This window comes from Peromyscus californicus, unplaced genomic scaffold (genome assembly GCF_007827085.1).
Source record: "Peromyscus californicus insignis strain IS unplaced genomic scaffold, ASM782708v3 Scaffold_5__1_contigs__length_169319896, whole genome shotgun sequence".
Lineage (NCBI taxonomy): Eukaryota > Metazoa > Chordata > Mammalia > Rodentia > Cricetidae > Peromyscus > Peromyscus californicus.
The window spans coordinates 137,931,065-137,949,017 of NW_026294573.1; the positions used below are offsets into that span (position 1 = coordinate 137,931,065).

A 17,953-nucleotide genomic window follows, 5' to 3' on the forward strand; every position below is an offset into this window, starting at 1 on the left:
AGTTTTTGTTGTTGTTGAAATCCAACTTTAGACCATGGTGGTCTGATAGAACACAGGAGGTTATTCCAATTCTTTTGTATCTGTTTAGATTTGTTTTGTGGCCAAGTATGTGGTCAATTTTAGAGAAGGTTCCATGGGGTGCTGAGAAGAAGGTATATTCTTTTTTGTTAGGATGGAATGTTCTGTAGATATCGATTAAGTCCATTTGAGTCATGACATCAGTTAAGTCCTTTATTTCTCTGTTAAGTTTCAATTTGGGAGATCTGTCCAGTGGTGAAAGTGGGGTGTTGAGGTCTCCCACTATTAATGTGTGGGGTTTTATATGTGATTTAAGCTTTAGTAATGTTTCTTTTACATATGTGGGTGCCCTTGTGTTTGGGGCATAAATATTCAGAATTGAGACTTCATCTTGGTGGATCTTTCCTGTGATGAGTATGTAATGCCCTTCTTGATCTCTTTTGATTGATTTTAGTTTGAAGTCTATTTTGCTGGATATCAGGATGGCTACACCCGCTTGTTTCTTAAGACCGTTTGATTGGAAAGTCTTTTCCCAGCCTTTTATTTTTAGGTAGTGTCTATCTTTGAATTTGAGATGTGTTTCTTGTATGCAGCAGAAAGATGGGTCCTGCTTTCGTATCCATTCTGTAAGCCTATGTCTTTTTATAGGTGAATTAAGTCCATTGATATTGAGGGAAATTAATGACCAGTGATTGTTCATTCCTGTTATTTTTTGGTGGTGATGTGTGGGTACTTCTATACGTTGGGGTTTACTGCTGTGGCTTTATCTGTTGCCTGTGTTTTCGAGGGTGTATCTGACTTCCTTAGGTTGGAATTTTCCTTCTAGTGCTTTCTGTAGGGCTGGGTTTGTGGATAAGTATTGTTTAAATCTGGCTTTGTCATGGAATGTCTTGTTCACTCCATCTATGGTGATTGAAAGTTTTGCTGGGTATATTAGTCTAGGCTGACATCCATGGTCTCTTAGTGTCTGCATTACATCTGTCCAGGTTCTTCTGGCTTTCAAAGTCTCCATTGAGAAATCGGGTGTTATTCTGATGGGTTTGCCTTTATATGTCACTTGGCCTTTTTCCTTTGCTGCTCTTAATATTCTTTCTTTATTCTGTACGTTTAGTTGTTTAACTATTATGTGGCGAGGGGACTTTTTTTGGGGGTCTAGTCTGTTTGGTGTTCTATAAGCTTCTTGTATCTTCATAGGCATTTCCTTCTTTAAGTTGGGAAAGTTTTCTTCTATGATCTTGTTGAATATATTTTCTGTGCCCTTGAGTTGGTATTCTTCTCCTTCTTCGACCCCTATTATTCTTAGGTTTGGTCTTTTCATGGTGTCCCAAATTTCTTGGACATTTTGGTTCATGACTTTGTTGGCTTTAGTGTTTTCTTTGACTGATGAATGTATTTCTTCTACTGTATCTTCAACGCTAGAGATCCTCTCTTCCATCTCTTGCATTCTGTTGATTATACTTGCATCTGAAGTTCCCAATCGTTTTCTCAGATTTTCTATTTCCAGCATTCCCTCTGTTTGTGTCTTCTTCATTTTTTCTATTTCCCTTTTCAGGTCTTGGACTGTTTCCTTCATTTGTTTCATTGATTTTTCTTGATTTTCTCTCAGTATTTTATTGTTTTCTTCCAGGACTTTATTGATTTCTTCTAATTTGTTTGCCCTTTCCTCTAGTTGTTTACAGCGTTCTTCACATTTTTTTGTCTTTTCCTCTACACAAGCCTCTAGCTTCTTCATGATGTCATTCATAAGGCTGTTTTCTTCTGCTTCTTCCAATTTCTGATGTTCAGGTCTAGGTGTTGGAGGAGGGCTAGGGCCTGGTGATGCTGTATTGCTATTCATTTTGTTGTATATGTTTCTGCCTTGACGTCTGCCCATCTCCTTGTGGTTCGTTCTTGGCCTTATCCGCACACTTGGTTCAGACAGACCAGTGTTCCAAAAGGGAAGTCCGGAGCAAGATGGGAGCTGGGGGCCGGCCTCTAAGTCTCAGGAAGAGGCTTGGGGCTCAGGCGGATGGGCGTGGGGGCAGGGCGTGGAGACTGCAGGGCCTGCCAGGGATCTTGGAGAAGGGGATCCTTCCCGGTGGGGCTAGCAGGGAACCTGCCCGGTGGCCAGAACCTAGGGCCAAGTTGGGTAGGTCTTCCCTGGAGTGGCTGGTGCCCAGGGATGGGGTCTGGGGCAAGGAAGGGTACTCACCAGTTTTCCAAAAGGGAAGTCTGGAGCAAGATGGGAGCTGGGGGCCGGCCTCTAAGTCTCAGGAAGAGGCTTGGGGCTCAGGCGGATGGGTGTGGGGGCAGGGCTTGGAGACTGCAGGGTCTGCCAGGGGTCTTGGAGAAGGGGATCCTTCCCGGTGGGGCTAGCAGGGAACCTGCCCGGTGGCCAGAACCTGGGGCCAAGTTGGGCAGGTCTTCCCTGGAGTGGCTGGTGCCCAGGGATGGGGTCTGGGGCAAGGAAGGGTACTCACCAGTTTTCCAAAAGGGAAGTCCGGAGCGAGATGGGAGCTGGGGGCCGGCCTCTAAGTCTCAGGAAGAGGCTTGGGGCTCAGGCGGATGGGCGTGGGGGCAGGGCGTGGAGACTGCAGGGCCTGCCAGGGGTCTTGGAGAAGGGGATCCTTCCCGGTGGGGCTAGCAGGGAACCAGTTTTCCAAAAGGGAAGTCCGCCTTTTTTGTTTCTTATTGGTAAACAATCAGGTCATGGGAAAATGGGATATGTTATCATTAGACTTCTTTCTGCTGAATCAGGGTGTTGAAGTCCTTTGGACCAACTTGATCTTCACAATCAGGGTGTAATCAGGAGTTGCTGGCCTCTGGCTCTGTGGTTAGGGGCTAGTAATCCTGTTCTAGCAACTGATGAAAAGTTTGGTTAGATATCTTTTGAATCTTTTGTTGAAGAAATCTAGATAAAGAGTTTTTAAGGCAGGGTGCAACTAGTAGGATTAAGAAAAGCAGGAGAAAGGGGGTTAAGAAGGGTAGCATCCAATTCCATATTGGATGGTCCATGAGCCACTAGTCAGAGGCATCAAGCTATCTCTTACATTTTTGGAGATCCATCTGGAGTTGTCAGATCTTGTCTTTTACTTTATCTAACTCATTGACATAGAAGCAACATTCCTCCCTGAGGAAGAGACAGAGATCACTTTTTTTTTTGCTGTTAGTGAGTCTAATCTTCACTGATTTTGTAGCACTATGGTTGCCCAGTGAGTCTATTTGGCCCTGGAGAGTAAGGATGTTCTGAGCCACCCATTGGAGATCCTGGATGAACTGAGAGGAAAACCTATGGTAAATAGCTATGGAAGTAGTCGGTCCTGAGTTTCTGCACCAAAATGTAAATGTTACGGATCTGGAGCAAAAGGTATCCTAGCTGTCAGAAGCCAGGCTATACTGACAGCTCTGAAGAAAAAGGTGTCCTGGAGGGAAAGGTATCCAGAACACCTGTGTGGCTTTCATAGTAAAAGTGAACAAAGCAGGGAACTCTGTAGTGACACTTACCCAATGGAAGGGGAGAAATAATTAGAACAGTAGAAGAGAAAATAGCTGGGGGAGTGCAGGTGTCTTAATAAGTAGAATTGCATGAGTGGTGGGGACCTGAAGATCACTGAGGGAGTATGCTCAAGTGGTGGACAGCCACAAGGGTGTAGCAGATTCTTAAAAGGTCAGAGATGAGAGGCTTAAGTTCCCTGAGGCTATAGAGAGTGGGTATTGAGTCTGGGTGATAAATTTGGTGGGGTTTGATGAGGCTGGTAAAGCTGTGACCCTACCCTGATGATAGAAGAACAAGAATATGTGGGTGGGTCCCTATAACTCCGTGAGAACTAAATAGGTGGCCCTGGTGTCCAGGAGGAGGAGGAGGAGGAGGAGGAGAGAGAGAGACCTCCTTGATACTGTAATGTCTACCCAAGGCTCTAAGTCAGAGATGGTGGTGGTCAGGCCAAGGGAGCCCAGGTCCCCAGGAACTCAGCCAAAGGGCCACCTGGGCTTGATGTCTCCATGATGTGAAGGTCATGGGAGCAGTCAACACCCAAATGTCCTTGATGGCACCTTGAACATGATCTGGGTGGTTTACAAGGGATCAGATAGGTACATCTGAAACAGGGATCAGGAGTCCTCAGGTTTTGGGAGGCCAGAGAGCTGGGGCAGTTGCTATGGCCCGTTAAAAGGCCTTCACTAGCACCAGGTATTTTTGTTTTGAGGCTTTTTCATCTCTCCCATGGTACACCTTAAAGTCACCACTAAGACTTCTGCCTGTGGAGTCAGGGGTCCTTTCTCTAGACATTTAAGGTTGATCCTAATATCAGGGAAACTCTTCGAGAAGAAGTAGGTCAAAAGAAGTTATTTTCTATTTGGGGCCTCAGGATCCAGATTGGTGTATTATAAAAGGGCCTTTGTGAGATGGTCTAGGAATTGAGATGGGTTATCATGTTTCCTTTCCTTAGACTGTAGTATTTCTTGCCCTCATTAGTTAATTAGTCCCAACTGACTGAGGGGAAAAGCTTCAACTAAGTAATATTTCTTCTTTTCTATGAAGGGAATACTTGGGACCACTGAGAAATGCATAGTTATGTATGTACTTGTATTACTGTTAAAGATCATAGTTTGGGACTGGAGAGATGGCTCAGAGGTTAAGAGCACTGGCTGCTCTTTCAGAGGTCCTGAGTTAAATTCCCAGCAATCATACGGTGGCTCACAACCATCTATAATGAGATCTGGTGTCCTCTTCTGGCATGTGAATACATAATAAATAAATAAATCTTAAAAATGATCATAGATAAAAGATGATTTAAACATTAAAATATGGCTGTCTGTATAGCATCTGCTTCAAAGAAGGTGTGAAAATACATCCTTAGTGACATAGTAATTTGTTAGGTTTGGATGTGAGCTCTGGAATTTAGGGGACATATGCTAATTAGGTTAAAGCACTTTGAGTGTTTTTTAAAAGAGGAAAACCCCTTAATTCTTCTATAATGCTTAAAATGAAAATTCTGCTTATTTCTGTTATTAGCAGTAAATGTGATCTCCTGACTAGACCCCTTATTTCCAGTTTTATGTTTTGGTGAATGGTGTATTTAACTCTGCAATCATTAAAAATTAGGAATCTCTAAGTGAAGTTGTAAAGAGGCAATGATCATTGAATCCAATTCCTAGTATTCTTGGTGTGGAAGTTTGAACGGGAATGGCCCTTTTAGTTTCATGTGTTTGGTAACTTTGTTCCTATTGGTGGATCTGTTTTGGAATGATTAGGAGGTCAGTTCTTTCGGGAGGAGGTGTGCCATTAGGGATGGACTTTGAGGTTTCAAAAGATTGGTGCCGTTTCCAGAATTCTCTTTCTTTGCTTCCTTCTTACGAATAAAGATGGGGTCTTTCATGTTCTTGTCATCACCCCTTTGCTCTGCCATCTTAGATGATAACCCTCTGAAGCTATAATCTAATTGTCTACTTTCTCTTATAAATTCTTTGGTTATGGTGTTTTATTACAAAAATAGAAAAGTAATTACATTATAAGTTGGTTCCAAGAAGTGGATAGTTGCTGTGACAGACCTGATAATGTGGCTTTTTGGAGGAAATATGGAAGACTTTGGGACTTGGCCTGGGAAAGTGGTTGAATGCTGTAAGCAAAGCTTAATAGGCCATTCTAGTATGAACCTGGAAGACAGTGGTGCTGAGAACTATGTTGATTGCAGACTCCCAGCATGAGAGGTTTCAGAGGGGAAGAATATTAGTAATGGGGCTAGGGACTTTCTTGTGATATTTTGGCAAATAATGTGCCTGTCTTTTGTACTTGTCCTAAGAAATTGCCTGAGGATAAGTTGAAAGCAATAAACTAATGTCTATAGCAAAGGAAAATTTAAGACAGCCTAATATTGACTCTGTTGCATGGTTACTAGTTGTCACTGATAGACAGGTCTACAGTGAAAAAGCAGGGCAAAAGTAAGTACAAAACATACAGTTAAAAGAATAAAAGAATGCTAGGAGATTTATTGTTGGAGCCAAGGTTTGTGCTGAAAGGGATAAAGAAGTTAACGAGAGCACAATCTGCAATGAAATAAAGGGAGAGATACACTCAGGAAAAGATGTTACCCAGCTAAATTTTCAACCTGTGAAAGGAAAAAGCCTCCTAAAAAATAGAACATATGAAAGCTGCTACAAATGTATTTAAAGGAAACCATGCTCCATTGCAAGGAGGCTATTAAACGTGGCAGTGTTGTCTATCTGGTTCTAGATTTTGAGTAATTAAAGGGTTTGTGGAATCTTCCTGTGCAGTTTAAGAGAGCTGCTGAGGCTAGGGAATGTGTGTCAGACTAGTCTGCATGAAGGCTCTGAAATGGCAAGAAGCCCTGAAGGGCCATTGTATGAAGCTACTGAAGTTCAGTCTGGATTGCTTTGGAGGACTCAAAATATTAGAGGTGCCAGAGCCAGAATGTATTTGCCACAGAAAGCTGCATATAGGGCATTGAACCAGCATAAGACAAAGGAGTGCGAATGGACCGAGAAGCTGGAAGGGAAGAACCATCTAAGCCCTTTAACATTGGAAATGAAGGAACAAGATTTGTTGCTGGAGTCCAGCTCCAGTGAAGTTCAGGTCCCAAAGATGATGTGTAGAGTCAGCGAGGGGAAGGAAGAGACTGACATGGTCTGAGGGTGAATCGGGATGGCTGCCACTTATTGAAAAAAAAAAGGCTGCACCTTTTATAATCTATAATTGCACAAATGATTAAATAAAAGCTGTAATTAAAAGTCTCCCAAAAAATAAAGCAAGCAAGATAGCAATCCCAGGGCCAGATGGATTCAGACTTTCAAGAGATTACCACAAATACTCTTCATATTGTTCTACAAAGTTGAAACTGAAGGAGCATTTTCTAACTCTTTTTTATGAAGCTCAAATTACATTGATATATAATCCACACAAAGACTCAACAAAGAAAGAAAATTAAAGACCAATTTGCCTTATGAGCAAAATGGAAAAATTCTCAACAAAATACTTGCAAATTGAATTCAAGAACACATTAAAAAGATCATTCTCTATGATAAAGCTGGCTTTATTTCAGAGATGCAGGGATGATTCAGTATTTGTAAATCCATAAATGTAATACATTATAAATTAAATGAAAGACAAAATCCACATGCTCATCTCATTAGATGCCAAAAAGGCTGTTAAAAGCCAATATCACTTCATGATAAAAGTCATAGAAAGACTAGGGATACAAGGGGCATACCTCAACATAATAATGACAACATACAGCAAATCTACAGCCAACATCTAATAAAGAGAAATTCAGGAACAAGACAAAGATGCCTATTCTTTTCATATCCATTCAATATAGTCCTTGAAGTCTTAGCTAGAACAATAAGACAACTGAAGGACATCAAGGGACTAATAGGGAAGGATGTAGTCAAAGTATCTTCATTTGTAGATGGTAGTATTTCATACATAAAAGACCCTGAAGACTCCACCAGGGATCTTCTACAGCTAAAAAAGACTTTTAGTAAAGTATTAGAATACCACATTAACACACAAAAACCAGTAGCCTTCCTGTATACAAATGATAAAATAAACCAAGAAAGTAATCAAGGAAGCAGTACCTTTCACAATAACCTAAAAAAAGCCTTGAAATAACTCTAACTAAGCAAGTAAATGACTTGTATAATAAAAACTTTAAGATACTGAATAAGAAATAAAAGATACCAGATAATACAAAATTTCCCATACTTATAGATCAGTAGGATTAGTGTAGAGAAAATGGACATCCTACAAAAGCAAATTCAACACAATACCCATCAAAATTCCAACACAATTTTCACAGAAATCAAATGGACAATTTTCATCTTTTTGGATGGATATGGAAACATAAAATCCAAAATAGCTAAAACAGTCATGAATAATAATATTACTGCTGAAAGTATTACCCATCCTGACTTCAAGTTGTATTACAGAGACGTAGTAATAAAATCAGAATGGTATTGGCATAAAGACAGACAGGTTGATTAATGGAATGAAACTGAAGATGCAGACACAAATCTCTATACCAATGGATACCTTGTTTTTGACAAAGAAGCCAAAAATACACACTAAAAAAATAACATCTTAAACAAATGGCATATATAACATATTCCCAAATAACTCCATATTGCATTACAGAGACACTTGCTCATCCATGTTCATTGCTGTTCTATTAGTAATAGCTAGAAATTGAAAACAGCCTAGATATCCATCAACTGGTGAGTGGAGAATGAAAATGTGGTACATTTACATAACAGAATATTATTCAGCTGTTTATAAAAATTAAAAAATTCAGAGGTATATTGTTTGAGCTAGAAAAGAAAATCACTGAGTGAGGTGATCCAGATCCAAAAAGACAATTATTATATATTTTCTCTTCTATGTGGATGTTAGCTTTTAAACCTTCAATATGTCCTACAATCTGAATAACCACAGAAGTTAGGTATAGAATAAGGTATTGGTGGAAAAGGAGGATCGCCCAAGAAAGAAGAAATAGAATGTATAGTTACGGAGAGACTAGAATTAGAGAACTGAATGGGGAGGGTAATGGAAAAGAACAGTAAGAAGGGAGTATGAGGAAAGATAACTAACATTAAGGACCATTTGAAGACCATATGGAAACTTACTAATGCAGAATCTTCCTAAACCATATACATAAACAAAGCAATCTAAATGGATTTACCAGGTAATGGGGAGATAATGTCCCAACTAGACATGTTTCCCCACCATTTACTAGGAATAGCTTATATCTAGTTGAATCACCGGGCAAAGGGACTCTATGGCCATCTCCAAACACCCATCATTATTGGTTTCTCTCCACAAAGTGATAATAAGGCCCTACTGCTTAAGAAAATACTTACATATCTCATTTGACTTGGTGAAGTCAAGCTGGTACCCAATGAGAACTTTTACCCCTGGTGACTAGTGTTCATGGTACTGAAGGTTCTCTGTAGGATACAAGAGGAGGAAGGTAACCATCATCTCATCTACAAATACTGCTCTCTACAAAGATGACCTGCTTGCATGATATGTTGGTTCAAAAGTGGCACAAATATTGTGTGAGTAAACAACCACCTTCTGACTGGATTTAAGTCTCACTTCACAAGATGAATGCATGCCTGACACTGCTTGAGTAGTCTCAAACTTGAAACTGGATATACCATAGGTTTAGAGATCACCAAATACTGTTTCTGCTAAAGGAATATAGTAACAAAATGACTCCTATTGACATTCTGTTTTACCCATAGATCAGACTTCTTCTTTTAGTAGATGGGGACTAACAGAGACCCACACTGGGCAATGTACAGAGAATGAGAGACTTTTGGAATAGTCTGTCCTATAGGGGATATCTTCATCAAACTTATCCCTTCAGGGCTCAGGAAACTGTGCAGAAGAAGAGGAAACATTGTAAGAGGCAGAGGGGATGCATGACTCCAAAGAAAGTGTCCTCCAGACACAACAGGACTGATGCACATATGAACTCACAGAGACTGTGGCAGCATGCACAGAAACCTCACAGGTTCAAATCATATGGAGTTCCAATGCTGACAGGGGAAGTGGACATGGGCTGCCATTCCCAATCCAAAATTTTTCTGCTATTGACACCTGCAAAAATTATTTTACTCTAATAGAATCTCACTGGGTACATTTATCACAATGTTCCATGTCCAACAGTAGATGGCCAACATAAAATGAACTCAATACGCATGTTTTCAAACTTTTGTAGACTTTTTGTTTTTTATGGCTTTGTTTTGGCATTTCGCCTTATTGGTTTTTTTAGTTGTATATTTTGTTTTCCAGTATTGTGAGTTTGTGAAATTTTTTCGGGGGTGGTGGTGTGTATATTTTTTATTTAGTTTTCTTTTAAATTTATTTGCCTGTTTGTGAAGAGAAGGAGAGAAAGGGAGACTATGTTTCAGGAGTTGGGGATATAAAGAGGATCTGGGAGGAGAAGAAAGCATGATCAGAATATATTATATGAAAAAATTATCAATGAAAAGGGGAGGAGAAACACAGTTGGCACTATTCGGGGATAAGCAGAAAGGAACCAGCTGGAGGAATGAGGAGGGTTAATGCTGGAATAAATGGGGCAAAGGGAACAAATGAGAACAAGGTGTAATAACAATGAAGATACCATGATCAAACCTATTTAAAAATCACAGTCATAATTCTATTTGAAATGAATGTCTTATAGATAAAATACAGTTGGATCACAATCTTTTATTTAGCAATATTTATAAAACATTTATTTTGTATATAAAATTGATGTACCTCATACATGAAGTAATGTTCTGAAAGGTGGTTTATAAGCTTAGTTTATATAGTAATTCAACAAAGAGTTAAATTGCTTGGAAACATGTCAAAACAATGGAAAAGGATTTTGAATGCTAAAGTTGCTGAACTGTGGGTTAGCAAATACATGAGAAATGATGATGGACAAGGGTAGAACTTACCATTAAAAAGCTTTTAGTGTCAGCTGCATGCTGGATCCAAGTCTTTGATGACTGTCTTAGCTAGGGTTTCTCTTGCTGTGATGAAATGCCATGACCAAAAAGTAAGTTGGGGAGGAAACATTACTCTTCATCACTGAAAGAAGTCAGGCCAGGAACTCAAACAGGGCAAGATCCTAGGGGCAGGAACTCATGTAAAGGCCACAGAGGGGTGGTGTTTACTGGCTTGCTAAGACTGCCTTCTTATAGAACCTAGGACCAGCAGCCCAGGGATGGCACCACCCACAATGGGCTGGGCCTTCCCACATTGATCACTAATTGAGCAAATGCCTTACAGCTTGATCTCATGGAGGCATTTCCTCAACTGAGGCTCCTTCCTCTCTGATGACTCTAACTTGTGACAAGTTGACACACAAAACCAGCCAGTACAACTGACCCCTTGTCAACTTGACATACAAGCATAACTATTAAGCCACACCCTTCCTTTCTTATACCTCCCCAAGATCTCAGATTTGTAGTCAGTTTTTTTTTTTTTTAACTCTTTGCTCTTTGTGGACCTGCTGCCCAGCTCCCAAATAAATACTCAGAGACTTATTCTTACTTATGAATTCCTGGCCTTAGCTTCCCTTATTTCTAGCCAGCTTTTCTTAACTTAAATTATCCCATCTACCTTTTACCTCTGGGCTTTTTACCTTTTTTGTTATTCTATATTCCTTTCTTTCCTTCTTACTCCATGCCTGGTTGTACAGCTGGGTGGCTGGCCCCTGGTGTCCTCCTCTCCTTCTCTCGCTCCTCCTCTTCTTTTCTCTCCTATTTATTCTCTATGCATGCCAGCCCCACCTATCCTTTCTCCTGCCTAGCTATTGGCTGTTCAGCTCTTTATTAGACCAATTAGGTGCTTTAAACAGGCAAAGTAACACAACTTTACAGAGTTAAACAAATGCAACACGAAAGAATGCAATAATTCTTTGCATCATTTAACAAAGTTTCCACAGCATAAATGAATGTAACACATCTTAAGTTATATTCCACAACACACATTAAAAATATGAATAACTTTAGAAGTCCCACAATCCTGACAAATTCAAAAACATTACAATTTTAGTTCATTTAAAATAGCCAATCTCTTTTAAAATATGAAGTATTTTAAAATTCAGTCTCCCAAATATGAACTCCAGTAAAATACTTTCTTACTTCATGAGGGAAAAATCAGGGCACAGTCACAATTGAATCAAAGCAAAACCAAATTCCAGCCATCCATAGGCTGGGATTCACTTACAATCCTCTGGATTCCTCTGCTTCTTTGACTCTGCCCTCTGCAGCACGCATAGCTTGTTTTCTAGGCCCTTGCTGGCTCCACTGCCACAGCTGCTACTGTTTTTGGTGGTCATCCCATGGTACTAGCATCTCTAAAATGCTGGGATCTTCTGCTGCAACTGCATTGTACTTTTACCAATAGCCTCTAAAAGGCTCTATTCATGGTGCCAAGTCTCAACTTCTTTACATGACCCCTTTAGTCCTGGGCCTTCAATTGCCACTAAGGCTGCACCTTCACAAAGGGACTCTCCTGGCCTCTTACAATGCCAAGCCCCATCTACTCTCCATGACCCCTTCATGCCTTCAAAACCAGTATCACTTTGGTGGCACACATTACTACGTCTGGCTGCCAGCAGGAGGTACAACCATGGCTGCCTCTGGAACACAGCTTCTCTGTGCCCTCAAGAAGCACTTCTCAGAAAATTTCACCTCAGTGATGCTGATATCTTCTTAATCATCACTAATTTCTTAGCTCCAGCTGATCAGCATCAAGTATCCTGGTAAAGCTATGTTTCGCTTTAGTAATTCTAGTATCTTGTTATCACAGCAGATTCTTCAGCCCAGCCAACCAGAACCACAGAATCTTAGTTCAAAATGGCAAATGGCCCTGACAGAGTCTTTAAACTTCCCTCTGAAATTTCACAAATCAGGTCTCTATCTTCTGCACTACTCTCAACATTCCTATCTTCCAAGCTCCCACAGAACATCCCACAAAGCTCTTAATACTCAATGACTTTCCTAGCCCAGAGTTCCAAAGTCCTTCCACAATCCCCCCTAATACATGATCAGGTCTGTCACAGCAATACCCCACTACACTGGTACCAATTTGTCTTAGTGTTTTTATTGCTATGATGAGACATCATGACCAAAAAACAGGTTGAAAAGAAAACAGTTTATTTGGCCTACACGTCCACATTGCTGTTCATCACTGAAAGAAGTCAGGACAGGAACCCAAACAATGCAGGGTCCTGGAGGCAAGAGCTGATGCAGAGGTCAGGGAGGGGTGCTGCTTGCTGGCTTGCTCCCCTTCACTTGCTCCTCCTGCTTTCTTAGAGAACCTAGGGCCACCAGCACGGGGATGCTACCTCTCTCCATGGGCTGGGCCCTTCCCCATTGACCACTAATTGAGAAAATGCCTTACAGATGGATCTCATGGAAGCATTTCCTCAACTGATGACTCTAGCTTGTGTCAAGTTAACACACAAAAGCAGTCAGTACAATGACTAATCATGTATTAGAAATTATTTGAAATTAGTCTATTATATTTGGGTTGATGTACATATTTATTTGTACACAAACAATTATGAATGAATCTGTGAAAAAAGACTGTGAAAAACTATAGAGACATCTGAAGTTGAACGGAATACATTTTGCCTTATAATATAGCCAGGAGCCTGTGGGAGCCAGGGAGGGGCATATGGTAGTTTGTATAACCCCTTCACAGGATCTTATGTTTGAATACTTGGTTCTCAATTTGATGGAACTGTTGCAAAGGATTGGGAGTTCTGGCCTTATTGGAAGAGGTGTGCCACTGGGAATGGGCTTTGAGGTTTCAAAATAGTGGTGCCATTCCCAGTGTGCCTCCCTCTGCCACCTGCTTGTCGATTAAGATATCAGCTCTCAGCTATTCGCAGCACCACTCCTTTGCTCTGCCATTATGGGTTCTAATCCTCCCAAGCAAACCACAAGCAAATTCAACACTTTCTTTCATAAGGGGCCTTGGCCATGGTGTCATATCACAGCAATAGAAAAGTAAATAAGACACTTGGTAAATTTTCTCTCTCGCAGTTTTATAATATGAGAGAAAAATTCATGGAAGGTGAATCATTACTGAAATCACATTTTTTACTGTGTTATTAGGGATGATTAAATGTTAGTAATTCCATCACCTTTACCTTAAAGTCATGAAAATTCTTGAAGCAGGCTGAAAAATTAAGTTTACTTTGTAAAAAGTAATGGTTAGAATTCAAAATTACCCCCTGACTTTTGTATAAGATAATATTCTTCTTTTTCTCCTTTAGGCCTTACTTACAAAGTAGAATATTAAAGTTGATACTTACATAATTACATGATATTTTTCATTTTTATTGTTTAATAAATTTATAAAAGTTTATCATAAATGCATTTGATATCTCATTTAGTTACTAACTACTAATTAGTACTATATTAATTATGAAGCTAGGGTGCTGGGACACTTGTTAAATGATTTGAAAAGATTATGTAAAATTGCAATGGAAAAATACAACAATCAGAGTGAAATATTCTCTTCCATTTCTCCCTAACACAAATACATTCTCATTGAAAGACAATTTCCTTGTTTGAGAGCCCATGAAGAGAGGAGGCCTTTCCTGTTGCAGGGAGGGGAGGTGGTGGGATTAAACTCAGGGCTTTGTGCATTTCAAACTTATATTCACCTCTTAGCTACCACCAATTCCTGAGACACAACTGCTTCAAGACATAATTTATTCAGAATCTTATTCCAAGAATAAAAAGAGCCATGTATAGTTTGTTGTTTTGGATAAGTAAGATTCCAGATAATGGGTTATTACATTTTATTCAATTCTCTGTAGTTTATACATTTGACCTATGACCTAAGTATCAAGCTTGAAGAAAGCCCATTTTATTCTTTGATGCTTTTTTTTTGCTATTACAGATAGAATTGCAAAACATGAATTCTGGAGAAAAGTTTTATATTCCTGTTCAACGATGGCTGGCACAAGAGCGAGAAGATGGAGAAATCTGCAGAGAATTCCCAATTTTAAGTAAAGGACAACCTGTCCTTCCAGGTAAGGAAGAGTCAACTCCATATACTGCAGATAAAACCAGCTTACCCACATATGGAAGAACAAGGAACTGAATATTTGGATTTTGAATAAGTAATTGAATGAATGATTAAGATGGTTAATGTTTAAATCAATTACTGTTGCTCTTATGACGAATGCATAGAAATGTTTTAAATTGTTTTATACATCAGTGTTCAGTAATATGTTCTTATTGTAGTTAGTCTTGTTGGAAGGTCAATTGAAATTCCACTTAATGAAAATAAGATTAATTCATAGAAGATAAAAGTCAACATTCTCTAGAGCAGTGATTTTCAACTTTATTAATGCTGTGACTCTTTAGTACAGTTCCTCATGTTGTGGTGACCCCTGACCATAAAATTATTTTTGTTGCTACTTCATGACTGTAATTTTGCTAGTGTTATGAATCGTAATGTAAATATTTTTGGAGATACAGGTTTGCCAAAGGGGTCATTACACATAGGTTAAGAACTGCTGCTCCAGAAGAATAGAACTAAGTGAATAGAAAAGCAGTTTATTCTACACTCTCACACAACCTATACATAGAACAGTCTGGATAGTCCCACAGTGACTGCTTTCACATTGGAGAGACCAAGAATAGGTTACCTTCTCAATCTACCAGGTTGAATGCCTCAGTAGTCCTTCCCTGGCACTGTAGGCCTGGAGGATTCCTAGAGAGCTACTGGTTTTCAGTCTACCTGCAGAAACTATATTTTATTATCAATGAAACAGTGTATCAGCAGAGGCAGTTATAGAGTAGATAAACTCACCAACAGGGTGGATGAACTTGCCAATGAAGTGCTAGGGTAGAATGCAGAAAGGCAAAATTTTCCTATTGGCCCCCTTTACCTGCTTCTGGAAGGTGCTCTTTCAACTTTAAGTAATGTTGATCAAGAAAATCCATTAAACTATAAAGGAAAGTATAAGCTGAGTGAAAATGGAGCATACAGAGTAATAGAGAATCTTTTCCAACCATACACCCAAAAAAGAATTAATATTCAGACTATATAGGAGACCATGGTAAATGAAGACCACATGAGAATAGGAAGAAGCAAAGTGTTAGAGAGGCCCACAGAAATCCACAAAGATAGCCCCACCACAGACTCCTGGCAATGGTCGAGAGACAGCCCGAACTGACCTACTCTGGTGATGGGATGGCCAAACACCCTAATTGTCGTGCTAGAAACCCCATCCAACGACTGAGGGATCTGGATGCAGAGATCCATGGCTAGGCCCCGGGTGGAGCTCTGGGAGACCAATTAGCGAGAAAGAGGAGGGTTTATATGAGCGAGAATTGTTGAGACCAAGGTTAGATAAAGCACAGGGACAAATAGCCAAACGAATGGAAACACATGAACTATGAACCAATGGCTAAGGGGTCCCCAACTGGATCAGGCCCTCTGAATGGGTGAGACAGTTGATTGGCTTGATCTGTTTGGGAGGCATCCAGGCAGCGGGACCGGGTCCTGTGCTCATTACATGAGTTGGCTGTTTGAAACCTGGGGCCTATGCAGGGTCGCTTGACTCGGCCTGGGAGGAGGGGACTGGACCTGCCTGAACTGAGTCTACCAGGTTGATCTCAGTCCTCGGGGGAGGCTTAGCCCTGGAGGAGGTGGGAATGGGTGGTGGGCTGGGGGGAAGGTGAGAACAAGGGAATCTGTGGCTGATATGTAGAACTGAATTGTATTGCAAAAACAAACAAACAAAAAAACTAAAACAACAACAAAAAACTAAAAAAAAATCAAGGAAACAAACAATCCAATTTAAAAAATCAACTATGTATCTGAATAAAGAGTATTCAAAAGAACAAATAAAAGTGGCTAGTAAATATCTTTTTTTTTTTTTTTTTTTTTTGGTTTTTTCGAGACAGGGTTTCTCTGTGTAGCTTTGCGCCTTTTCCTGGAACTCACTTGGTAGCCCAGGCTGGCCTCGAACTCACAGAGATCTGCCTGGCTCTGCCTCCCAAGTGCTGGGATTAAAGGCGTGGGCCACCACCGCCCGGCAGTAAATATCTTTTAAGTGTTCGATACCTTTAGAAAACAAGGACATGCAAATTAAAATACAATCTTAACCCCGGCCAGAATAGCTAAAACCAATAAAACAACAGATAACAAATGCTGGTAAGGATACAAAGAAAGGATTATTGTAAACTGGTATTGCTACTATGGGAATAAATGTGGAGAATACTCAAAAGCTAAAAAAAAAGACCTACTATGTGACCTAGATATAACACTCCTTTGCATGTATCCAAAGGCTCAATATCCTAGTACAAAGATGCTTGCTCAGCCATATTTGCTGCTCAATTCACTGTAGCCAGGAAAGGGACACAGCTTAGACAACCTTTAACTGATGAATGGATAATAAAAATGTGCATATGCACAATGGAATTCTATTCAGATGTAAAGAAAAATTAAATCATAAAATCTACAGGAACATGGATTGAATTAGATTGAATTAGAAAAAATATACTGAGTGAGGTAATCAGGGCTTAGAAAGACAAAAGCTTCATGTATTATTTGTGCATCCTAGTTACGAATCTTTAGATTTGAGTATGTAACCTGAAGCGACCACAGAAGCCAGAGAGTAGAAAGGACCTTGGGAGGAGGGATGGAGAAGGACCTTGGGAGAGGGGCTTAGTAAGACACAGGTGCTTGAAGGGAAAAGGAAAAGCAGGAGGAGGGGACCTAACTGGAGAGCAGAGTGGGAGGATAATATAGAGGGAAAAGGAGGTTGGAGAGACAAACAGCATTAAAGGTGTTTGTAAAACCTGTAGGGGAACATTATTTTATAAACTTAAAATAATGCTCCCCAACAAGAACCACAGACTATCTAACTAAAACTCTGGTGCCAGATATGAAGATATCCTTTGAATCTTTGGTCAAGAGGGCCCAAGAAACCCCAAATAGTACAAACTATCATTGTTGCCACAATTACCAGAACTCAAAGGTAAAACCCTGTTGCTGGGTCTTACTCCACACTTCAGACATAGGGCATGGAGTATTTGAGCTCAGACTGACTTATGCCTACATCTTAAGGTATTTTTATCTGTAGTCTCATCTGGTGGTTTCAAAGTTTCCAGTTTTACACTAATTAAGGCCTTTGATTCATTTTTTAATAGAGAGATAAGAAAAAATCTAGTTCTATTCTTCTGCATATATATACTTTTCTCAGCACCAGCTGATGGCTGCAGTTACATGAATTTATTCCTATTTCCTCTATTCTGTTCTGTTCTGTTCTATTGGTCTACACACTGATTTTTGTGCCAGTGCCATGCTGTTTTTGTTATTCTGGCTTTGTAATGTAATTTTTTTGTTTTTGTTTTTTAATTTTATTTTTCTTTATTAAGAAGTTTTCTACTCACTCCTCATGTTATCCAC

General features: G+C 39.9%; 1 protein-coding gene across 1 annotated transcript in view; it reads left to right on the forward strand.

Annotated features, from left to right (window-relative positions):
• Rp1 (RP1 axonemal microtubule associated) overlaps window positions 1-17,953 on the forward strand; it is a 248,267-nt gene that overhangs the window by 59,731 nt on the left and 170,583 nt on the right. The window contains exon 5 of the mRNA XM_052717680.1: window positions 14,429-14,561. Within this exon, the coding sequence (XP_052573640.1) occupies window positions 14,429-14,561 (133 nt within the window). The remainder of the gene's footprint in view (window positions 1-14,428; window positions 14,562-17,953) is intronic.